The 26,476-nt window shown below is 50.6% G+C and overlaps 1 protein-coding gene across 1 annotated transcript; it reads left to right on the plus strand.

The window, feature by feature from the left end:
* Positions 1-2,383: 2,383 nt before the first annotated feature.
* On the plus strand, positions 2,384-3,460 carry LOC541834 (glutathione transferase19). The gene has a single exon (NM_001111515.2). It carries the CDS (start codon positions 2,497-2,499, stop codon positions 3,184-3,186), a length of 690 nt encoding a protein of 229 aa, NP_001104985.2. The 5' UTR covers positions 2,384-2,496; the 3' UTR covers positions 3,187-3,460.
* Positions 3,461-26,476: the final 23,016 nt, after the last annotated feature.

The raw sequence follows: 26,476 nt of genomic DNA on the forward strand, positions 1-26,476 counted from the left end.
AGTTGAGGCGACCAGTCTCAACAAAGAGGAGATGCGCTTGTGATCAAGCGCTTCAAGATTGCTTTGAAGGGGCGCAAGGATTACTCCAACAAGAACAAGTTAAGGGGAAAGTGTGTCTGCTTCAAATGCGGTAAGACTGGTCATTTCCTAGCAAACTGCCCTGACAATGATGCCTAGAAACAAAGAAAAAACACCAAGGGGAAAGAAAAGAAGAAATTCTACTATAAGAAAGGTGAGGCGCAAGCAAACTGCCCTGACATTTCAAATGCGGAGTCCAGAACGTGCACAATAAATTTATTTGTCGGAGCGAGGCTCGAAACACCAACAGTTGACGCGTGTAACACCCCGTCCAATCCCTAGACCGGTGGTACTTACTCCTGGCAGCTCTCTAGGATCATATATCGTCTCCACAGACCAACACAAGTCTTTTGTGCGCACTTTGTCCTCACTCATGCGCACCCGAGAAAACTTTTCGGTCGGTCACCCATCCCAAATTGCTCCAAGCCAAGCACGCTTAACTTGGAGGTTCTTTCAAGATAGGCTTCCGAAAAAGAAGATGCACCTTGTTGGTATGGATACTCTATTAATTCTATTAAGTCTTGAGCTAGCATATCACCATCCTAGGAGCTAGGATATCCCATCAAATTTCTCTAATTAATTAGGTAAGGGAACTTGCGCGTTCCACGATGAATTTATGATGACCCTATAAAAGTCGAACGAGATTCTGATAGCATAAATCTATTGTTCTTCATCTCGTACACATATATGATGCAACAGAGAATAACAATGATATAAAACTATTAATATTTTATATGCTTTTAGATTAAATTATTTTATTCAAATACTAAAACTTACTTAGTTAAGTATAAAATCTAATTACCTTAAAAACTAACCACTTATGATCAATATTTTAGCTTAATAATTTGAATTTTGTGGGTGACCAATAAAAAGTCAAACTTAGATAATGTTTGGTTTTAAAGCCAGTTGGGATAGAGCATCTTTATAGGTTGTTCGCTTTAAATTAAAAACGGTTGTTTGTACTCCTGCAACTGCAATCTATAAATGTATAGAAACAAAAATATTGTATAAACAATAGAAAGCCAAGTGAACATGCTATATCATAGATTAGTTCTGTTCTGAATATTTTAGAGTCGTGGTTTAATATTTTAGTATAATTTTTCTTTTAAGTCATTCTATTCTATATAAAATCAATCTAAACAAAATAAATTAAGAGCGAGGCAACTCTATCCTACTCGTCTCTGTACCGTAACGAGAACGATGATGTCCATTAGTCAGGACAGAGGCGTCGGCACAGACGGTTGTTGGCATGTACTCGAAATCTGATACACAAAATGTATCAATTTTCGTCGATATCTGTACAGACGGCTGATACAATTCTTTACGAAACTGTTCGAATTGATAATTTTTTTTTAAAAATAAATAGTTTTCTCTGATTGTCTATAAATCCGTATCAATTTATTTTGGTCGACAAGCAGAGGCGACCATAGAGCGAACGTTGCGTGCTCGCAAGTCGCACCGAACTTCGTGGGAACTGGGAAGGAATCTCTGCAGGACAGTCCAAAAAAAGACGTCACGTGGACTTGCGTGAATGCTCGATTGCCAGTTGCCACATCCGCCGTAGCTCTTGTCTGCATGCGTGCCGCGTGCGTGCGTTGGTGCCCTCCTCAATCTTTATCATGCACTGACTGGTGGTGTGTGCCCATCAGTGGATAAGCAGCCCACGAGACCACCACCCACCATGGCATGTACAACGCTGCCAGCTTCGCCACACTCATTGTCTCACTGTACATATAGATAGATAGTTAAACGAGTCGTGCTAAATGGGCCGGCACTAAGCATGACACGGCCCATAGTGTTTCGGTACATCACGAACATGATTCATATAGTGTCAGTGTCAGTACGACACGAATCTAGTGTTGTGCTTGAGCCGCTACCCCGACACGATAAGCTAGCATGAGGATGACACGATTAACTGTCCGACACGATTAGACACGATTTACACCAACATGTGGTTTATAGATATGATTGTGATATATGCACGTGGTATACATTGTTATTTGTTATGATTTACACATAATGAATTCACTTTATAATGATATAAATTTTCAAGTTTTAAAATTATATATATAATCTTAAATATCTTTTATATTTTTTAAGTTTCTAAAATGAAATAGCGCCTAGACTGGCACGAGCACTATTAGGTATTAGTGTCGTATAATATCGGCAAGGCATGATTAGGCACTATAGTGTAGTGCCTGAGCCACTGGTTAGGCACTAGTGCCAGTACCGTGCCGACACGATTAGACACTATAGTGTAGTGCCTGCGCCACTTGTTAGACACTAGTACCAACACAGCACGATTACTAGTAGTGCTGTGTCTAATAGTTCTAGTGTCGTGCCGGGCCGGACGGCAGTTTGGCCATCTATAACTGTACACCATATAGCACCAATCACTCCGCAGTGCAGACGCAGCGCATGCAGGTAGCAATGGCGGGGGAGACGAAGAAGGGCCTGGTGCTGCTGGACTTCTGGGTGAGCCCGTTCGGGCAGCGCTGCCGCATCGCGCTGGCGGAGAAGGGCATCGCCTACGAGTACTCGGAGCAGGAGCTGCTGGGCGGCGCCAAGAGCGACATCCTCCTCCGCTCCAACCCGGTGCACAAGAAGATCCCCGTGCTCCTCCACGACGGCCGCCCCGTCTGCGAGTCCCTCGTCATCCTCGAGTACCTCGAGGAGGCCTTCCCGGAGGCCTCCCCCAGGCTGCTCCCCGACGCCGCCTACGCGCGCGCGCAGGCCCGCTTCTGGGCGGCCTACTCCGACAAGGTCTACGAGGCCGGCACGCGGCTGTGGAAGCTCAGGGGCGACGCGCGGGCGCAGGCGCGCGCCGAGATCGTGCAGGTGGTCCGGAACCTCGACGGCGAGCTAGGGGACAAGGCCTTCTTCGGCGGCGAGGCGTTCGGGTTCGTGGACGTGGCGCTCGTGCCCTTCGTGCCGTGGCTCCCCAGCTACGAGCGGTACGGGGACTTCAGCGTGGCGGAGATCGCGCCCAGGCTGGCGGCGTGGGCGCGCCGGTGCGCGCAGCGGGAGAGCGTGGCCAGGACCCTTCACCCGCCGGAAAAGGTGGACGAGTTCATCAACCTGCTCAAGAAGACCTACGGCATCGAGTAGTAGAGCGGACTACTACTAGCAGAGGAGATGGTACCGGCCGTACGTACGTGGCTGCCATGCAGTTTTTGTTTCGGTTTGTTTAAACGGGACTCCATGAATGGATGGAACTCTTCTTGGGCTCCGTGTGCTACATACACATCTGTAAAGGTGAACTAAAATCACGGTAAAAACTCGGAAATTAGTTTGTAAAGGGTCCAGCCCCCCTCCTTTATAAATAGAGAGGTATACGGCTGATTTGTAATCATCAATCGAATCAATACAACATCTATTTCGCATTTTATCCTAGGAGTAGTTCTAGTCTAGTTTAGGTTTAGCCTCTCAATCCCCAAATTCTTCGCCTCTCTTCGACTCTACGCCGATTAGAGGAGTCTAGGTCGGCCGGCCCAAGCCTATACAACCCCTAGGATCTATCCTCCCCGACGGGGTCCCTCCCGAGAGCGAGATCTAGGCGCCGCCGGCGATCTTCCGCCGCCCCTGCACACGCGCGGACCGTCCGGCCCCAGAGCGCGGACCGTCCGGCCGTCAGGCAGGAAACCCTAGCCCCTGCGCCAGGTCGCGGACCGTCCGGCCCCAGGCCGCGGACCGTCCGCGCCTGACCAGAGAGCACCGCCGCCGGTTCTTCTTGAGTATTTGGCGCTTCGAAAAGGCGTCAACATACTTTTTGGCGACTCCGCTGGGGACAACACATATAGACCTATCAAATCGGCCCTCAATGGCTGGTTCAAAGGATAGCTCTGAGGTTTCCACCAGCAATATCATCACACCGACATGGGAAGCCTTGCCGGCTGAAGAACAGCTCCTGTTCGAGGAGCGCTAGGAGCAGCTGATCCAAGAAGCAAAGGCGAAGTTCCTGGCTGACTTCAAAGTGGACAGGAACAACAAAGTCGTTCGGCAACGGGCGACAGATCTGGCTTCGCTCCGACCTACTACGATTACCCCAAATGTAAGTAGCACCAACGAACTCCAATCTCTTAAAGCTTACATAGACGAACAGCGAGAACAGATGCAAAATATCATAGGGGTTATGCAAAACGATTGTAGGAGACTAGTACGTGCATTTGATAAATCTAGTGTAGCAAATTTTCCTTCACACGAGGTTGAATTAGGAGATAATATACGTAATACATCGGTTAGAGGTTGTCACGACCAGTCACAACCCCCTAATGGGATGCCGATGGACACGTACCCTGAGCAAACGCAAATCGGCAGTAAACCAGCCGATCTACACGTGTCCGGACCGTCCGCCCGCGAGCGCGGACCGTCCGGGTCAGCCGCAGCCGGGCCCATTTTTAATGAGTTACCTAGACACGCACCCGAGCCACCACATAGGGCACCGAATTTAAACTACTGAGTCGGACGGTCCGCATACAACGACGGACGGTCCGCACATAATTACGGACGGTCCGGGCCAATGTCCGGACAGTCCGCATATGACCTTTTTGAGGAAGATTGTTATTTGAATCCTCACCCATCCCAGCAACACTTCCCGTCACAATATGCAATGCACCAGCCCATTAATTCAAGACCTAAAGCCCAGGAAAGCTTTCCGGCCCCACCTAGAAGGCCGGAAAGAAACGATCAAACATATGAGCCATATAGGGCAAATGGAAATGCACCACGTAGCTCAAACCAATGGGGGGAACGACAACATACTAACATGCAACCAACCCCACCTATGTTTGACCAGAGAGCCGGTGGTCTTGCACCGGCTGCCATTGATATAGTGAGGGAAGAAATAGCCGGGGCGTTCCAAGATAAGCTCGGAGTAAGCATGATCCCTGGGGGGCAATCATATCGGAAGCCTTATGACAGCCGATTTGATCACCACCCATACCCACAGGGAACCAGGATACCCGAGTTTGCAAAGTTTTTGGGTGACCAAGGAAAGAGCACGCGTGAGCACATAGGCCAGTTCCTAGCACAATTAGGAGAATTGGCCGACACCGAAGCATTCCGTGTGCGTTTATTTTCATTATCCTTAACAGGGACTGCATTCACATGGTATGCCACGCTCCCTCCTAATTCCATTTTGTCATGGGGAGACTTAGAGCAAAAATTTCATGAACATTTCTTCTCTGGTGATTATGAGCTAGATTTAGTAGACTTAGTGACCCTACAACAAGAAAAGGATGAATCGGTTAGTGATTATATCCGGAGATTCCAGGATACGAGAAACCGATGCTTTCAAATTCATTTAACAGAAAAACAACTGGCAGGAATAGCCTTTGATGGATTGCGCTATTATTTAAAAGAGAGATTAGAAGGCATCCAGTTCTTTACTCTAGCACAATTACATCAGAGAGCTTCGGCTTGTGAAAGCCGAAGCAAAGAACTAGTCAGAACGGTTCATCATAATGTCCCTATAGTAGAACACAATCAAAGTAGTTCGGACGATGAACCAAAGAAAGTTTACACTGCCGAAATAGTTTGGCCCGAGCAGGCCAAATCTTCGGCTTGCTCCTCCTTGCAGTCAGTTCAAAAGGAACGACAGGAGGAGGTTAAGTTTACATTTAATGTCGGCAAATGTGATAAGATATTCGATGAATTACTAAAAAATGGTAACATTAAAATTGATTATATCGTTCCACCTGCCGACGAACTAAAGCGTCGCGCATACTGCAAGTGGCACAACTCATTTCCCATGCCACTAATGATTGTAATGTGTGCCGACGACAAATTCAATCGGCCATTAACGAGGGACGATTGAAATTTCAGGAGGACACGGAGCCCTTCCCAATGAATGTGATCGACTTTAATGGCAAAAAGGTCCTAATTCGGCCCAACACAGCCAATAAGGGCAAAGACAAAGAAGTCATCATCGGCAACGCACGGGAGGCCGATGGAAACAACAAAATTTCTTGCAGGAAAGTGATGGCCGAGAAGACTCCTGATGGAGGGGAGACACTGAAGGTAACCATCACAAACTCCAGCGCTGGGGGGCAAGCACAGACAAGGGGATATGCGCGAGAACCCATACTACGCATCGCGGACGGTCCGGTGTCTAGGCGCGGACGGTCCGTAACATCACCGGACGGTCCGAAGCGTTCCGGCGGACAGTCCGGCAACGTCGAAAAGCCGCGACGACCACGTACCTTCAAACCACGACGACCAGAAATAGGTACGTGGAAAACTAACACGTTCAAGGCAACTGGTCGGTTGGTAAAATCTAGCCCAACCTTTGATCAATTATTGTCTAAATATGTGAAAAAGAAGGCTGGCCCCAGCGACCGGCCACCAAAGGGACCTCACTTACCCACCCAGGTGCAACGGCAGGTTAGGCCGATTGGACCACCACACCAATCGGAAAGGACGGGAGGTCATAATGTTCAATTAAGACCTAATGTACCTGCATGGACACCTCCACCACCATATCCACCTATGCCATATTCATACACATACATACCTCCACCATACGTCCCAAATCAAATGTGGGGCATGCCACCATACCCATTTGGGATGCCACAGTACCCCGCTTGGGGGGCACCCCAAACATCTGTATTCAATAGGTTGACACCTCCAGTACAAGACCGATTGAGAGCCCCTCAATCTGGTCCACGAGCACAGGCCCAGCAAGATTGCCGAACAATTCGGCCCCAAAGGCTGACTAATCCGGCAGGGGGGCATACAGCTACAACCTCCAACAGTACGAAAAAGGGAGACATCATTAAAATAGGAACGACAGATGTCGTCGTACAACAAAATAACGAAGGGCCGATGATTTTTGGTGAATCGGCCGACACAAACAAAAAAGAAAGTACGACTGTCAATAAAATAGCTGATCCAAAATACTCCATGCCCCGATGGTGCCCATCGGGATTGACACAATCGCAAAAGCGAAAATTACAGCGCCTTAGAGCAAAGGAGAATCAGGAGAAGGAGGCGGAAAAAATATTCAATGACACACATCCGCAGTATCCGCCACCACAAAAGAGATGGAGACCAAAGGCTGTTGAGGAAAATCAAACGGCCATAAAGATAGAAAATAAAACAACAACTGTGCATCTCTTTGCAGGTATAGCAGACAGTCCGGCTATAAAGAACGGACCAACCGTACAGGGCGCGGACCGTCCGACCCCTGAGGCCGACTCATCCGCAATACACCATGACACCTGCAACGACGTACCAACACCCATGGAGGAAGATGACCCGCAAGGAGAAGACCTGGTCGACTACAAAGCTACGCCAGAACACTTAGAAAATTAGGAAAGCAAGGTGACGAATTGGTCAGGACCAGTATGGCGCTCGGCGGTATTGGGACTAACAGTTCGATTAAAGCTAAAGGGGTCAAGTCCGTTGAGTCAACCATCGGGACTAAGGCCACTGCGTGTCATCCTAGTAAGTGTCAAGATGCCTAAGAAAACTGATGTGATCACATCGAGTTAGTTGCTTTTGGTTCGCTCAGCTCCACCAAAAGGCAGGGGGCATATGTTGAGCACCGAATTGAGCCTGCGGACGGTCCGGCCCTGAGGCCGGACGGTCCGCGGTCCGGACAGTCCGCGCCTGGGGGCCGGACGGTCCGCGTGTGCGCAGAGCAGATTAGGGTTCCGAGTTTTGTGTTACGGTTGTTAGCTAAAATCACGGGAAAAGCTCGGAAATTAGTTTGTAAAGGGTCCAGCCCCCCTCCTCTATAAATAGAGAGGTATACGGCCGATTTGTAATCATCAATCGAATCAATACAACATCTATTTCGCATTTTATCCTAGGAGTAGTTCTAGTCTAGTTTAGGTTTAGCCTCTCAATCCCCAAATTCTTCGCCTCTCTTCGACTCTACGCCGATTAGAGGAGTCTAGGTTGGCCGGCCCGAGCCTAGACAACCCCTAGGATCTCTCCTCCCCGACGGGGTCCCTCCCGGGAGCGAGATCCAGGCGCCGCCGGCGATCTTCCGCCGCCCCTGCACACGCGCGGACCGTCCGGCCCCAGGGCGCGGACCGTCCGGCCGTCAGGCAGGAAACCCTAGCCCCTGCGTCAGGTCGCGGATCGTCCGGCCCCAGGCCGCGGACCGTCCGCGCCTGACCAGAGAGCACCGCCGCCGGTTCTTCTTGAGTATTTGGCGCTCCGAAAAGGCGTCAACACGTTGCTACGGAATTAACATGTTATCATACTCTCAATTTCCTGTTAATGGTTTTCAAGCTCTCCAGTTTTTTAAGGGAAAAAGAGAGATATGGATGAGCTATCTCAAATATGCTAAAACCAAAATTCGGATTTTGCTTAGTGGACAGTTTCAGGAACTGAAGTCAAATTAATCCTCAGCTCAAATTGTAAAGCTGCTCAAATTTTAAAGCTATGTATAAAACAGGGAATGGGCAATATATATTTCTATGATTGGGCTGAAAAATATTGTTGGATTAAACAAAATCACACGAGTTACAAAAAGAAATTTTGAAGAAAAAAACCTAGTTGAGTAAATTGCTACTCTGTATCTCCACTTAGGAAATTATCGATGCAATATGGCAGTGACTAATCCTATGTGCATATATAGAGATGATCCGAGGAGGAGTCTCCTAAAAAAATAGGAGTGCCGAGAAAGAAAGATGCTAGGATAAGATGGATACCTAATGCTATGCATTCTAAACTGCTTCAAGCATCTGGACAACGTGACTCATCTCTGGGCTGGGCTCTTGTGAGGACCAACACAATTCTATATGTTGGATAAACAAACTGCACTACTGCATGCATATGCGATATGTATGAGAGAAATGTTGTCCAAACAAAAGAGACCTGTCACTCATACACCAGTGCCCCTCGAGAAAAAATACACCAGTGCCCTCACCTTGTTTATTCACAGGCTACGCTACAGGGAACAAGCAAGGCAACAACCAAGCAGTTTTTGCACCTTTTAAGACCGGCCAATCGGCGTCAAATATATCGTGATAACATTAAATACATTAAATACGGAGATAAGTCGATACACTAAATATGGAGATAAGTGTCTACACTTTATTTATAATCATTTGAATAATAGTAAAGTTATCGTGCTTAACAATGGAGATATTACATTACAAATAAATTGTCATGGTAGTATAACAATAACATCAAGGCATTGAATCAATACACAATAGGAAGCCGATGCAACAGTCACTGAGCTAACACGTCAAGGCAATAATGTCTATCAATCAAGTACTGAAACAAATTAATTATATAAGCACAAGATACTAAATTTGTGAGACTTACATTCTTAACTTTAGCACAATTTTTCAGGCTTAGACCCATATGTGATGTCCAGTCCCTTCCATCTTCTTATGCCCCTCGTCATCAATTGAACTGTTGATTAGATTTAAATCTGACTTGGATGTGTTAGTGTTGGGGCGAAGGCAAAGACGCCACCCTTCGCTCGAGGCCTTCGCTGCAGTCGTTGGTCCGACGGAGATAAAACGGGCAGGGACACCCTTCGCTCGATACGACATCCGACGAAGGCCTGCGACGAGGTCATCCCACCGTGCGGCCTCGTCCAGCTCGGAGGCCCACGTGCGATCCGGCCCATTGTAACGGGCCCTGCGTGGCCGCTGCGTGTTACGGGCCTAATTTGTAAAGGCATTCCTGTAATTACAGTCTGTAACCCTGCTTTATGGGAATATTCTGGGGATAACCTAGGTGTCTGAGGGCACATGCGTCCTTAACACAAGACGCTGGGCACTCAGATACCTATAAATACCCCCGCACAGTGCCCGTGAGAGGCCAGATTAACAGAGCTATTGCCATCTAGCGCGAGAACCCTGTTAACGCCACTGTTCACCCTTGTTGGATCCCCTTGCAACTGAGCGCAAGTTCCAACAGTTGGCGCCCACCGTTCGTGCTACGAGAAAACCACCCGCGATGGCACCCAAGAAAGCTAACCCGAAGGCTGACGAGGCTGCGAAGGCAGCACTACTTGCTGCAAGAAAGGGCAAGGCCCTCGCCCTCACCCAATCCACCCACCAAGAGGCCACTGAAGACAACGTTCTCCGCACCTGCGAAGACGACACCCTCCGCACCTGCGGCCCTGAAGGACAATCGCAGCCACCCCCAGGCTTCGCCCCACTGGAAAGCGCGGACCTCACCGAGGACGGTGAAGTCCTCGGCGTCTCAGCGGAAGAACAGCTACAGCTGCGCGCCCTGCGCCTCAAGAACCGCAATCTCCAGAGGCAGAAAGAGATACTGGAGGCCAAGCGCCAGCGCGTGTCCGCACTAGCCAAAGTGCGGCAAATGATACGCGACGAAGAGCAGAAGGCCCAGGACCTCGAGCGGGAGATCGCGCTGATGCAGCGCGAAGGCCACCTCGGCCTGCAGCACGGGCCACCCCTGCAGCAGCGCGCACAACTGGAAGACACGCGCGAAGGCCACCTCGGCCTGCAGCATGGGCCACCCCTGCAACAACGCGCACAACCGGAAGACCTGCGTTTCCCCCAGCGCGACCACACCTTCCCGCACGCCGCGCCATTCCAAGGGGTCAATTACCTCGACGAGCGAAGTCCCCTGGCGCCACACCTGCAAGTGACGCCTTGGCCAGCTAACTTCCGGGCAGGGACCTATCCCAAGTACAACGGCAGCACCGACCCAGCACAATACATAATCAGTTATCAGGTCGCCGTTGCATCTTCCGGAGGGGACGACGCCACAATGGCGAAGTCTTTCATCATCGCCCTAGAGGGCCCAGCTCTCACCTGGTTCACCAGGTTGCCTCCGCTGTCCATTGATTTCTGGAGAAGCCTCCGGGACAAGTTCCTGCTCAACTACCAAGGGTACCGCCCAGACACCGACGTCTTGGCCGAACTCTCGCTCTGCAAGCAGCTGGAAAAGGAGACTCTGCGGGAGTATTACCGCAAATTTTTAACACTCAAGTCACAGCTGCCCTCAGTCGATGACCAGATCGCTATCCACTACGCTATCAGTGGCCTTCGCGTCGGTGTCCTTTACAGCCACTGCATCAGAGATCCGCCAAAGAACCTCCAGGAATTATATCAGCTGTTTAAAAAATACGCCAAATCCGAAGAACTCCACCAGCGCAAGGTTGAGTCCCAAAGGAAGCCAAAAGATGCTCCACAGTCCAGACGCACGTGGACGAGGACTCCGCAGCCAGACTCCGGTCGAGACGGTCGCAATCAACAGCAACTGCACAACATCGCCAACCAGCACCCCGCTGCTGACGCCCCTCGTCGCCAGGAATATCCCCCCAGGGCCGCGGAAATGGAACTCGCGGTAGGGGTCGGGGGCGTGCGCAGCCGCCGCGCCGATTCTACTGCCTCTTCCATGGCGAAGACTGCGCCCACCAAACCAAAGACTGCCCAGAAACGAAGGCCACCAGAGACAGGATGGCACGGGCGCAACCAGCCGACAACCCCAGAGTTGTCGCACACACTTACCAGCAACCCCCTCCACCATATATCCACGCCCCCGCCCCGCATCCACCTCACCACGCTTACTAACACCATCAGGAAGTACAAATCGTACCTCCCCACCCCCACCACCACACCAGCAACATCAAAACATCCCCACGCTCCAAAGCAGGAAGACTTCGCCGATCAGCCATATCGCGGAGTCATTCACATGATAACTGGGGGTCCAGCACTGACTTCGACACAAAGCGGCAGAAGCGGGACCACTACCGCAACATCAACCACGTCGCCGTCACTGGCCCAGTCGTGAAGACAAAGTGGTCCCACATACCGCTAACCTTCGACGCACGAGACGTCGACCTGCGCAGCGCCCCCCACTGTGACGCCATGGTTATCAATTGCAGCGTGGCAGGCTGGGACCTGCACAAAGTCCTAGTCGACAATGGTAGTCAGGCGGACATCATCTTCCTCCACGCCTTCGATCGCATGGGCATAAGCCACAGCCTGCTCAAGCCTTCGGACAACCCGTTGTATGGCTTCGGCGGCAAGGGCACCTTTCCTGTCGGCAAAATAGAGCTGCCTCTCTCCTTCGGTGTAGCACCCAATGCCCGAAGTGAGCAAGTAACCTTTGATATTGTGGATATGGTATATCCATACAATCCATCATGGGCCGGGGCTCCATTAATAAGTTTGAAGCAGCCATTCACGGACTGTACCTATGTATGAAGATACCAGGTCCGTTAGGCGTTATTACGGTCTACGGCAATCAACAGACTGCGCGCAACATAGAGCGGGACTTCGTGCCCGGTCAGAGAAACGTGCACTGCCTCACGGCCCAGCGCGAGGTCCCCGCGCCCGCCAGCCCAACCGATAAACAGCACGACAAGGCACAGCTGCAGAGCAACGATGGGACCAAGACTGTCCCCCTCGACCAGGCCACGCCCAAGCAGACAGTCACTATCAGCGAAGACCTCACTTCGCATGAAGAGGAGAAGCTCCTCTGCTGCCTATCCAAGAACAAAGATGTCTTCGCCTGGTCAGCCCTCGATCTGGTCGAGGTCAGCCGTTCTATAATTGAGCACAGCTTGGGAATCGACCCTTCGGTGAGGCCGAAAAAACAGCGGCTTCGCAAGATGTCCGACGAGAAGACATAGGCCGCCAAGGCAGAAGTGCACCGCCTCCTGGAAGCCAAATTCATCGAGCCGGTGGCTTACCCCACATGGCTCTCCAATGTTGTGATGGTGCAGAAAAAGAGCGGGAAGTGGCGAATGTGCATTGACTTCACCAGTCTCAATAAGGCCTGCCCAAAGGACAACTTCCCGTTGCCGCGGATCGACAAAATAGTCGGTAGCGCGGCCGGGTGCGAAGTCATGTCACTCCTCGACTGCTTCTCCGGTTACCACCAGATATACATGAAGGAGGAAGACAAGGCTAGCACCAGCTTTATAACACCCTTCGGCACATATTGCTTTATCAGAATGCCGGAGGGACTCAAGAACGTCGGGTCCACCTTCTCCAGGCTTACCAAGACAGTCCTCAACGGGCAGGTTGGCAGAAATATATTCACATATGTGGACGACATCGTCGTCGCCAGCAAGAGCAAGGCGGACCATCTCACTGACCTCGCCGAGACATTCGCGAACATGCGAGACGCACGACTCCGCCTAAACCCGGAAAAGTGCGTCTTCGGCGTTCGCCAAGGCAAAATATTGGGCTACCTGGTATCGCACCACGGCATCGAGGCCAACCCAACCAAAATTCAAGCCATCATAAACATGAGGCCTCCGCAGTCCGCCAGAGACGTCCAACGCTTGACGGGGAGATTGGCCGCCCTCAACAGATTCATCTCCAGATCCGCTGAGCGAAGTCTCCCTTTCCTCAAAACTCTCCGTGGCGCAAAAGACTTCGCTTGGGGACCAGAGCAGGCAGCGGTCTTCGCCTCATTAAAACAGTACATGTCGGAGTTGGCAGTCCTTACAAGCCCCGACTCTTCACTACCTCTGCTGCTCTATGTTGTGGCTTCGCCGCATGCGGTCAGCGCGGCACTGGTGCAGGAGCAGACAGTTGAGGGCGCGATCAGGCAGTGCCCAATTTATTACGTCTCTGAAGTGCTGACGCCGTCCAAATGTAACATGACAGAGCTAGAGAAGATTGCCTACGCAGTCGTTATGTCTTCGCGCAAATTGCGCCATTATTTTGAAGCATTCAAGATCCGGGTCACCTCAGACAGGGGACTCGGCGAATTATTCAGAAACCCGGAAGCATCGGTGAGGATTGCCAAGTGGGCGACCGAACTCTCCGGCTACCACATCAATTTCGAGCCCAGGACAGCCATCAAGTCACAAGTCCTGGCAGACTTCGTCGGCTGGACTGGGCCAATAACACAGCCGGACCCGTCCGCAGAGAAAGTTTGGACGATCCACTGCGACGGCGCATGGTGCCATGCGGGGGCAGGCGCCGCGACAGTCATCACCTCGCCAACCGGAGTCAAGCACAGATATGCGGCTCGCCTCAGCTTCGCTCTGGAATCCGATAGATGCACAAATAACATAGCAGAATACGAAGCAGACATCCTCGGTCTCCGCAAGCTGAGGGCCCTTGGGGTCACCACCTGCATCATTAGAACAGACTCCAAGGTAGTTGCCGGCCAGGTCGAGAAAGACTATGCAGCAAAGGACCCCGCACTCATGCAATACCTCGCGGCCATCCGAAGTCTCGAGAGACAATTCAAGGGATTCACTTTGCAGCATGTCGACCGGGCCAAGAATGAAGAGGCCGACGCATTGGCCAAGGCTGCCGCCAGAGGCGAGTCCTTGCCCTCCAACGTGTTCTACCACGTCATCGGCACACCAGCCGTCCGGAGCCCCGAAGGGCTCCAAATAACCAATGACATCGAGGGCCACCGAATAGTCAACCTTATCATGACCGAAGACTGGCGGGCACCAATAACTCTGTTCCTACAGGGGTATTATCACCCAACCGACATCAACGAGGCCAAGCGCCTCAAACATCGAAGCCGGGACTTCGCACTGATTGAGGGCCAACTCTACAAGAAGGGGATCAGCCAGCCAATGCTCAAATGCGTCACCGAAACAGAAGGTGTCCAGATCCTACGCGAAGTCCACAGTGGTACCTGCGGCTCTCACGCAGGGCCGAGGGTCCTAGCTGCTAAGGTGATCCGCCAAGGTTTCTACTGGCCCGCAATGATCTGCGCCGCAAATCGGGTCACAAGGTCCTGCGAAGCCTGCCAGAAGTTTTCCCCTCGATCAGGCAGCCCTTCGCAATTTACAAAGCTGATCGCCCACACATGGCCTCTACAGCGCTGGGGCCTGGACATCGTCGGGCCCCTACCCACGGCTCAGGGGAACCTTAAGTTCGCCTTCGTCGCTGTCGAATACTTCACCAAATGGATCGAGGCAAGGGCTGTCTCCACAATAACATCAAAGACTGCCCAAAAATTCTTCTGGCAAAACATTGTTTGCCGCTTCAGAGTACCGTCCGAACTAACAGTCGACAACGGCAAACAGTTTGACAGCCAAGACTTCAAGGACTTTTGCTTCTCCATCGGCACCAAGCTTGCCTTCGCCTCAGTCTACCACCCGCAGTCCAACGGAGTTGTGGAACGCGCCAATGGAAAAATCTTCATAGCTGTCAAAAAGATGCTCCTCGACGAAAAAAAGGGCAAGTGGGCCGATTTGTTACCCGAGGCGGTCTGGGCACTAAACACGACTGAGTGCAGGGCGACCGGGTTCACTCCTTTCCTCCTTCTATACGGATCGGAGGCCATGACCCCACAAGAAATAAAACATGGGTCCCCGCGAACAGTTCCTTCAGCAGTCCCCGACGTAGACGAGCCCACTTCAAAGGATCTCATCGATGGAGACCGAGTCTTCGCCCTACAAGCTCTAAACAAATACCAAGCCCAGACAAAAGCATGGCGCGACCATGCAGTCATCCCAAGGGAATTCAACGAAGGGGACCTCGTACTCGTCCGAACAGCTCGGACAGAGTCCAGGGGCATGCTAGAGCCCAGGTGGGAGGGCCCCTTCATAGTCAAGACGAAAGCTTCCCCCAGCGCTTACAGGCTCACAACGCCAAGCGGCGAAGACCTGGAGCACTCCTGGAACATTGACAACCTCCGCAAATTTTTTGTTTGACTCATCAAGGCTGATTCGCCCTTGTAATTTGCAAAAACAATTTTATTCTGGCCCACACTCTTTTCCTCCCGGGGGGTGAGGTTTTTAACGAGGCGGAGCCATGTAATATACAAGTGAAAAATCCCCCGCAAAAACATGTGTCGAAAAAAGACCGCGACGACGGTCTTCGACATTCGACCAATACGAGGTCACCGCGAGGCTCAGCGCTAGCCACCCTCGCGTGCGACAAATCTACGCAGAAGTCGCCTAAGGGTGCAGCCGGACTAGCACAACAAGTGCGAAAAATCGAAGTCTACCGCGGAGACTATCCGTGCAGAAGTCGCCTAAGGGTGCAGCCGGACTAGCACAACAAGTGCGAAAAATCGAAGTCTACCGTGAAGACTTACCGTGCAGAAGTCGCCTAAGGGTGCAGCCGGATTAGCACAACAAGTGCGAAAAATCGAAGTCTACCGCGAAGACTTACCGTGCAGAAGTCGCCTAAGGGTGCAGCCGGATTAGCACAACAAGTGCGAAAAATCGAAGTCTACTGCGAAGACTTACCGTGCAGAAGTCGCCTAAGGGTGCAGCCGGATTAGCACAGCAAGTGCGAAAAACCGAAGTCCACTGCAAAGACCGTCCGCGCAGAAGTTGCCCGAGGGCACAGCCGGACGAAGCGTAACAAAGCTAAAACGACCACACCAAACTGTCCGCGCCAAGACCGACTATATGCGCACCAGTCCAGCATAACAAATACACCTGACCAAGTATATAACGCCTTCGCAAACATAGCCAAATGTACGGGGGCACACAACCTCATCATACAAGCCTTTACACATGTACAAGCGAGGGCACCACACTCTACATCGGCTCAACCTTAGGAATAATTCCATCTCCCTATAGTTAAATAACATTATCCTAAGCTCCTCACCCGCAAAAAGACTTCGCAATTCCCCTTCACCTGTACTCACGGCGGCTGGCAAGGACAATAGTTCCTGCCGGCCAGCCCTACTCACACGAAGTCGGCCCCCCTCCGCCCCACTCACTCTACGCTTCGCAACCGCCCTTCGCCGCCGGCGCCCGGTACTCGGACCAGGCGCATCTTTTGTGTCCGCAGCGTGCGGTGAAGCCTCCGCCGCTGCCACATCCAAGGCCGCGAAATAGTCCAAGTCCTCCTCCGATGACTCCTCAGTCCACTCAACCGAGCTCCCAGAGTCAGCAAAATCAAAAAACTCAGATGCAGACCCATCATATTTATTACCATCATCCACGGTCGAAGCCGCCAAAAAGTTAGTAGTGGCGGTTGCGTGCGCAGGCCCAAAATCTTGAACCTGCGCAGCAACCAAATTTCAGCAAAATATCCAAAATTTCCTAACTATCCACACCCACTACGCCACCTGCGAAGACCCAGCCGTCGCGGGAGCCTCCGCCGTTGCCTCCGCTGTCGCCTCCGCCGCCACCGTCGCAGGATCTTCAGCCCTCGGCGCAGCGGCTGCGGGGGCACCAGAAGCGCCTTCGGCGGTCTCTGGGGGCGGGTCCCCGCCGGCCGCAGCAGCTGCGGGGGCATCAGGAGCGCCTTCCGAAGTTTCCGGGGGCGGCTCCAGGGCGGCCCCGGACACGGCCTCCGCCGGGATCGGCTCCGGGTCAGGCAGCGCGCTGTTCAACGCCCCGAAGTCATCCACCCTCTTGCCACGCGCCGCCTAAGACACAGCACACAAATTCAGCAAACCCACACATAGCCCACATCCAGCAAACGTCAAACAAAAGCCAAACGTTACCTGAGCCCTCGCCGTCTCGGCCCGCTCCCTGACCACCTCGCGACCGTGCGGACCCCACATCCGGTCGTAGATGGCTCCGGCGGATTACTTCACTATAGGGTCCTCAACCTTGTAGATATCTCGTTCAAAATCCTCATCAGCTTGGTCGAAGATCTCAAAGTGCCGGCACCCTTCGCGAGAGAGCGCGTTCATCGCCCCCTCGCAGGTGACCAGGGAAGCATAAGACATAAACCCCTCCATGATAGTGGGGAGTGCCTGCAACTCCTCCTGTACCAACTCCAGGCAGCGAAGACCGGGCTCTCGGTCCGGCACTTCGAAGTCACCGGTCCGCGCGCCCAGCTCATGGTATGAATCCATAAGCTGTTTGCGCGTCCGCTCAGCCTCCGCGCGCGTCGCGGCCTCGGCCCTCTCCACACGGCTCTACAGGGCGCTGAGCCGCTCCTCCAACTGCTCGGCGCGCTCCCTGGCAAGATTGCCCTCCGCCCGCGCCAAATTGGCCTCCGCCAGCGCAGCCTGCGCTTTGGCGAGGGCCTCATTGGCCTCCCTCCTCTCCCCCGCCAGTTGGCGCCGGAGGTCACTCTTCTCCCCCTCCAGTGCGGCCACCTTGTCCGCCAGCTTGCGACACTTACTGTCGGCGGCCGATTTTTCCCGGACGGCGTCAGCATGTTGCGTCCGAAGTCCCTCGACTTCGGCAGACACAACTGCCGTGAGGGCCCCCGACGCCGCGCGGTCTGCGAAGTCAGCCACCTGCAAAACACACGTAAGACCACGGCCCCAACAAAACCCTGAAAAAAAAACCGAAAACCGAAGTCTAGCTCAACGTACCTGACTTAGCGCCTCCTTCATCTCCTTCAGCCGGCGGGACACAGCGCCCGCCTCGTCCCTGACAGCCGCGAGTGCCGGCATCTCGCCTCCGGCACTAAGCGCACCGCCCTTCGCCTTCGACACTACGGCAGCTGCCGTGGTCGCCGCGGCAGGCGCAACAATAACAAGTTGGCCTTCGTCCGACCCTGCGGCGTATCAACGAACTTAGAAAAAAAATGAGCCAACGACTTACCACCAAGATAGTCGTCCACACTAATATCGGTGGCAAAGTCGGCGATGCCCTTGCCCGGCGACGGCAACCCTCGGGCCGCCTTCGCGACCTCCGGCACCCTGCTGGACGCCGGCACAGCCTTCGCAGGCCTGGAAACACTGGCGCTAGCCGCAGCCTCCGGCGCCTTGCTAGATGCAGGAACGGCCGACTTCGCCGCCAGCGGCGGCTTGCCTCCATCGGGGGCAGCAGCCTTCACAGCCCCTCGCTGCCTCTTCGGCCTGGCTTCATGAAGCCTGACAACCGCCTGGCGCTTCTGTGCAGCTCCCTGGCGATCCTTGTCCATCACTGCCGACACAACAGCAGCAATATTCCGCACGTAAGAAAACACTTTCCATTCACGAACCATGCGAGATGTAAAAGAGTCTTCGCCGACCGCGCGGGGGATAGGAACATTCCTAGGCCACTAACCCCCGGTAACCCTCAGCATCCGCGTCGAAGACTCCCGGAGCTCGGGCGAAGACATCCTTCCCCCCGGGGCCACGCATGTCCTCATCAATTCTCTAGCAAAACCATCGGAAACCCCAAGTCCTCCCATAGCAGTACCTAGTTTCCTCTTCTTAGAGGATGGGGCGGCCGCCGGCGCAGGGTCGTCTCCGGACTCTACCACCGGCTTCTTCCCGCGGTGGTCCACATCGTCTTGGACGGGATAGCCGTTATACGGCAGTCGATTTAATTCAAAGACCCTGTTCAAACGGTCATTCGACCCGCGGATATCCCAGCTACGCTGGCCCTCTGTCCTCGGCACGTACCGACCAACGATCCGCACCGCCCCATCCTCCGCCTCACGCACAAAGGCGGCCGGATCGCGGCTTTGCAGATCCAGCGCGAAGGCAGGACTTCGCACCAGCTTCCCACCATGGGGAGGCATCTGGAGAGGGCACACTTCGCCCAACGCCCAGCCATGAGCCAAGGGCCATACCCCGTACGCCACGAATTCTTCAACCAAATCGCGCCCACTGCTCAGGCCGGCGGCGCACCGAAGGGCCCCTTCGTCCGCATCCTCCTTCGCTACCTCAAAGGGTGGGTATGCTGAGTAAAAATGCGAGCACATCTCGGACACGGGGAGCCCCTCATGGTCTTCGACGGTACCCTCCGCGACGTAAAACCAAAACTCATTCCAATTGCCCCACTTGTTGCGGGCGCAAGGAACCAACTCGACTACCTCCATCGTGGTCTTGCCGGTCTTCGGCGTGAACGTACAGGACCCAAACTGGGCAACTTCATCTCCAATCATCCACTTCTGCCACTGCAGGCAATAGTACTTCGCAAAGACTTCGACTGATGGCTGTCCGCCGTACAAAGTCGTCGCCCAAACATACTTCGACAGAGCCACCACGGCATTCGGAGTCAGCTAATGGATCTGAACGTTGAATCTGCGCAGCACTTCTCCAACAAATCGGTGCGCAGGCAGGCGGAGACCGGCGGCGAAGAACGCCTCGAACACAACCAACTCTCCTTCCGGCTCGGGAACTTCCTCCGTCCCCGGGACGCGAGCAACTCCGCCGCCAAAGTAACCCAGCCGCTGCATATCTTGCACGCGGACCGACGACATCTGCGACACACCAAAATCCACCGTATCGCCGGCGCGCAACTCCTCCGCCACCAAAGTACTCGGCGTCTCCTCAGACGAGGTGTCGGCCGGCGGCGAGGCGTCGGCCGGCGGCGTAGCGGCAGCAGAAGAAGAAGAGGTCGGCATCGCTACGTACCGTCGGGGGCGGCGGGCGGTTTGCTTCACTCGAGCCAGATCTCCTGCGAACAAGAGCAGGGAGGGCAGGCGAGCAGCAAGACGGTGGAAAAGGCGGCTAGGGTTTTCACGGAGCGCGGAAAGTGGAGTTCAAAAAGCGCCGACCCCCGCCCCCTTTTATACACAGGGCGCGGCGCTTCGGGAAACCCGCAGTCCAACAGTACGGTGTCAATCAATGGTCATGTCAAAAACCCCCGTGGAACCACTTCGAGCAAGGGCAGCGTCTCCGCCATCTAGCGACGTCTTCGGCACCAGATGACTTTGTCGAACTGGTCCCTCGGAGGGCAAATGTTGGGGCGAAGGCAAAGACGCCACCCTTCGCTGCAGTCGTTGGTCCGACGGAGATAAAACGGGCAGGGACACCCTTCGCTCGATACGACATCCGACGAAGGCCTGCGACGAGGTCATCCCACCGTGCGGCCTCGTCCAGCTCGGAGGCCCACGTGCGATCCGGCCCATTGTAACGGGCCCTGCGTGGCCGCTGCGTGTTACGGGCCTAATTTGTAAAGGCATTCCTGTAATTACAGTCTGTAACCCTGCTTTATGGGAATATTCTGGGGATAACCTAGGTGTTTGAGGGCACATGCGTCCTTAACACAAGACGCTGGGCACTTAGATACCTATAAATACCCCCGCACAACGCCCGTGAGAGGCCAGATTAACAGAGCTATTGCCATCTAGCGCGAGAACCCTGTTAACGCCACTGTTCACCCTTGTTGGATCCCCTTACAACTGAGCGCAAGTTCCAACAGTTAGCAAGAGGAATATTTGTATAGTCAAACTAAAAGTCAATTTTCTTAGCTATTGATATTGCAAGCTCTTTCGATTTGATATAATCTACAGAAGCGGAGCACATAACATTTCAATCAGTGAAAACCCCAGAGGATATGAAAAGCAAAGAAAGATGAGGTCATTTGCTTCAAATCATGGTTCGGAAAAGTGAATTCAATTGCTACTTTGAGGAGTAGACCCTAATTAGGGATTACCAATGCACATATGTAAGAAACCATATTTTGTCAGATATAGAGAGAGCTGAGCCAATCCTATCAGCAAGACATATCAACAGGAATCATGTCTATGCAGCTTATATAGTTATATCATATTACTAATAATGTCTAATTGGCATGGTTGGGGACACATAACACCATATTACTAAACCTTTTATCCAGTGAATGCAACCATTTATAAATTAAGTTGAGGCCAAATAGAGCTTTATTGCCAGCACCCACTCCAAAAAGTCATATAGGGGAGATGACAAGGTGATTTCAAAAGCAGTGGAATCATAAATTCATAATAAATATACATAGTATAGTGAACAAGAAAAGAACCCTTAATATCATTGTAACCTTTGAGATTAGACAACACCCCAACACAAATACTTGATAGTGAAAATCATAGCTAATTACAACTATATGGAATTTAAGAATAGAAAACTTCAATGAATGACAGGAATTTATGCAAAATAGGAGAACCAAAGCTAAATCATTTCCCGGACAGATCGGAATTGAAAACAAAGATTCATGGCATATTACAAGCAATGCAAAACTGAAAGCTCCGGAGGCATCGATCCAGTTAGTTATTGCCTTGCAGGCAGCTGCCATAAAAACATTGTGAATCACCATTACTTATGATTAGAAAAAAGTTTGATGGAAGCTAGAATTTTCTGCCATGCAAATGTGTAGGTAAAAGCATCACTGACCAATCAACTATGAAATAAATATGCAAAAAAGTGAAAACAGAAAACTTACAATTATTAGTGTATATCAAGTTGCGCAATATAGATGGTATTAATTGGTCCAGATAGCTTATTGAAACTCAGATTGCAGGATCATTTCATGGTAAAATAAGTTTGTTTCAACATTGTTTTTACATATAAGGGACAATGCCTCTGTTTAGATTTTAGCAAACCTTAGATGTCATAGTATAACTTACAACACTATAAGCGCCTGCATAGGGCCAATCACTCATGGAATTGAGAAGAGAACCTTTTCCTTTTGCAATGACCTGGTACAGAGAGTTTACATATTTTTGGAGTGGGTGAACTAAACAGTTTGGGAGGTGTCTTGACATATATCCAACATTCTATAGCAAACCACCATTATCATTATTATAATTTATTTTCTATGGAATAATATGAAGAACCAACTGTGCATAAAGCCAAGCTTGTCATATCATTCGAGGAACAAAATACACTTGCATACCAAAATAACAAATATGAACCGATGGTTTGTAATTAATATGATGAACATATATAGGGTTTTGAAAATACTATATGAAGACCACTTGATGCTATAGCAAAGCAAATGAGAATGACAATCACAACATAAATATTAGCCAGAGTGCATTCATAAATCTAGCAAAATTTGAAGAGCTTTACCTTGAACCAGAAGGCCAATTCAAGACGCCTCCTGTGTTCAGCCTGAATGATTTATCAGTTGTTTGACTGCAACACAAATCTTCAGTACGTGAGAAATTTAACTTGTACCACAAAAATAATTCACTGTCAGTTGTAGTGATGCTCAGCAATACAAAACCAGAACCCGATAATCTTTTCTTTCTTGCCTAAATCTGAATTGATTTTAAACCTTAGAAATTTCATGTGTTGTAGCATCCCAAAAATTCAAATCCTGAAACTTTCTCAAACTTGCTCTAAATTCAAAATGAATTTCAAATTTCATTTCAAAATGTTTGTTTGCGAGTTGATATCAGCAAATAAAATATAGTGGTCTATATTCTCTCCAAAATCCTCCTCAAATATCCTACAAATCTTTCCCCAGTGACCCCCCTCAAATTGTTTCTAGAAATAATGCCCAGATATTTCCCTATTGATCCCTTTCAAGTTCTTTCCAGAAATATTGCCCAGATATTCCACCGATATATCTCCAAGTATTTTCCTCCTGAGAAATACCTTCAGAATCATTTTCAAGTCCCTACAAATATTTTCTTCATAACTTTCCTCATGCTCATACGTATACGTATGCCTCCGCTGTCATACGGTGAGCTCTACAAGCTAATTACACTCATATAAGTCAAATCCATGCTAATCTCCCACTAATCCTCTCATCCTCCCACTAATTCTCTCATCCCTCCCCCTAATTACCCCCACCATGGCTATAAATAGAGGGGCAAGGGCCTCCTCTCATCCCACCCCAAGCCATTTCATGGCAACTCTCCCCCCACACGCCCACTCCACTTCCCACACAAGCACACACTAGCACAAGGATCATTCGGTCGTTCTTCGATCGTTCGTCCCCTTGTTCTTAGTTTGTTCGTTCGTTCGTCCGATCATTCGATCGTTTGTCCGATCGTTCATGGTTCGTTCGTCCGTTCGTCCGATCGTTCAATCGTTCGTCCGTTCGTTCGTCCAAATAATCTTTTTCCTGCCGTTATGCTGCCGAAATTCCGATCGTTCGTTCGTTCGATCATTCGATCGTTCGTCCGTTCGTTCATAGTTCCTATTCATCGTTCATCGTTCGTTCATAGTCCATATTCATCGTTCTTCAAGATAACCTTTGTCCTGCCGTTATGCTGCCGAAATTCCGATCGTTCGTTCGTTCGATCATTCGATCGTTCATCTTTCGTTCATAGTTCCTATTCATCGTTCATCGTTCGTTCATAGTCCCTATTCATCGTTCTTCTAGATAATCCTTGTCCTGCTGTTATGCTGCCGAAATTCCGATCGTTCGTTCCTCCGATCATTCGATCGTTCGTCCGTTCGTTCATAGTTCCTATTCATCGTTCATCGTTCGTTCATCGTCACTATTCATCGTTTATCGCTCGTTCTTACGCTATTCACCATCACTGTTCACAATTACTGTTGACCGATACTATTCACTGACACTACTCATCGTTACTATTCATCGACACTATTCATCATCGTTACCGTTTATCGATGATATTTATATTAACTTTTTCGTTGTTACTATTCATCGATCATCCGATCACCCCAATTTTCAACTACTCATCCATCATGCTGTCCAGTCCACCTAAGACCAGCCAGACCCATATTCCAGTCATACGAACTTCGGTGACTGTGATTTTCCTTCCAGTAGGTAACTTCCCATCGGGTCACCCATCCCAGGTTTCTCCAAGTTGAGCATGCTTAACTTCGAACCAGGCTTCCAAACTCCGATTCCAATAATTTTCGTTTCTAAATTCTTATCAAACTATTCCCTATCCAACCATGTCATCCCTTAAGCATGGTTCATGTTCCAGAAAACTCCTAAAATACTCTTGTCCCATATTCTCCCTATAACTCTCCTGTTCATACTAAGTCAGACGATTCATTCGTCACTATTCTCACCAACAGTAAACTTCACTTTGCTACACCACATACACCCAGCTATAAATACACCCAGCTACCCTCTCCCTCTCCACACACACTCAACACCCTCAGCCAAGGCAAACACCCCACCCACTCAGTTACTCCGCTCTACCGGCTACACGCATAGTGTCGCTTCGCCTCCAGTTCACCCTCCTGGTAAGCACCTCCGCTCCACCACTAGTAGTATCTCAACACCACATGACACAGATTCTACTCAAGACTCTACCCATCCATATATCGCTATTCTGACCACTATACTAAATATTTGTTGGCATGCTTGTTTGTTTGTATGTTTGCTTATTCATGTTGCATAGTTATCGGAGCGTGCGTGCCATCTCGTGGAGGCCAGACCTGCAAGTCTACACCAGGCAGTGGAGCTAGAAGCCAGTTCTGCGAGCTCCCCTTCCCCCTTCGCCGGATAAGCACGACAAGCTCACTGGATCCCTTTGATGCATAAATTACCTATGATTTTTCCAACCACAACCCTCAACCTGTTATTTTATGCATGATATGATTTTGAGACAAGTTATTATGGCCACCCAACCGCTTGCCGCAATCAGTCCTTGGTATATTTGTTACAAATGATTTGAGAAAAGGTTTGAGTTTTCAAAAGAAAATGCTTTTCAAAATGTGTATGATGAAGGGTTTTCATCCTTATCACCTTTGAGTAGGGATGATCAGGGACTCCCTGGTTTAGGGGAGGGCCTAAGGTGATGGATCAGCTGGTTTAGGTGTGAGCAGAAGGATTGTCACCTCATATAAGGACCGGTTTGTCATCCTTCACTACCTGTACTCATGATAAGTACAACCACTCGAGACTGTATGGGCACTCACTCAATCTGAACTCGTACGGTCCAAACCCCAGGGTTATGAAGGCTGGGGAGCACCGGAAGGATAAGGAGGGGGAATGTTTTGTCCGGTTTGGACATGGAGGTGGCCTGACTCCTTACAGTATAACCGTTAAGGTAAGGACGTGCGAGGAAAGAAAGAGATTCGGCATTCGGATCTCACGACGGTGAGATCGCAGAAACCAGACTAGTGGGTAAAGTGTACCCCTCTGCGCAAAGTTCAAACCTATTCGAATAGTCCGTGTCCACAGGAATGGACGAGTTGTAATACCTAAAATTGTAAAACATAATAAAAGAGTTGATCCTCTTGATTGTTTTGCCAACCACTCATTACAACAGGGGAATATTCTTGTTTAAAATGAACAATGAATTAATAATACCTAAAAAAAAATAAACTAGGTCTCATATTTTATTTTTGTTTGTACATTTGATAATAATAATAATAACACTATTAGGAATACAACAATGCTTTGAGAGTTGGGTTGAGCACTAAATTGAAATTTAGGATTTGAAAATAGTAAAATGAGAAAAGAGAGACACTAATAATCACAAAATAAATATTTAAATAGATAAGATGACCTCATGCCATGTTTGAGTTGGATATTTAGAGTTAAGGTAAGTTTATCACGAAGTTTGAATTGGAATGAAATTTAAATTTATGAACTTGAAAATTTAAAAGGGAAAAGAAAAGAGGATATAAAAGAGAAAAAAAGAAAACAGTGCACTGGGCCGCCAACCCCAAGTCAGGCCCATCATCACCGCTGTAGTGCACAGTCCAACCCATTCACTCGTGCGCGCGGCCCAGCCTCCCCTTTCTTATTCACTGAAAACGCACGCGGCCGGCTGACACGCGGGCCCTACGTGCAGCCCTCCAGTCGCTCCCCCGTGCCTCCACAGTCGTGTTACACTGCTTCATGGGCCCCAGCCGACAGATCCGTCCCCATTCTCTCTCCCTATCTCTTCTCCGTTTCCTGCGCGGGCGGATGGAGGAGTGGCTCAATGGAGCTCAGGCCGTTTGTCGCGCAGATCTCGTCCCTCGCCAGCTGCTCCCTCTG

Source organism: Zea mays, chromosome 6 (genome assembly GCF_902167145.1).
Source record: "Zea mays cultivar B73 chromosome 6, Zm-B73-REFERENCE-NAM-5.0, whole genome shotgun sequence".
Classification (NCBI taxonomy): Eukaryota; Viridiplantae; Streptophyta; class Magnoliopsida; order Poales; family Poaceae; genus Zea; species Zea mays.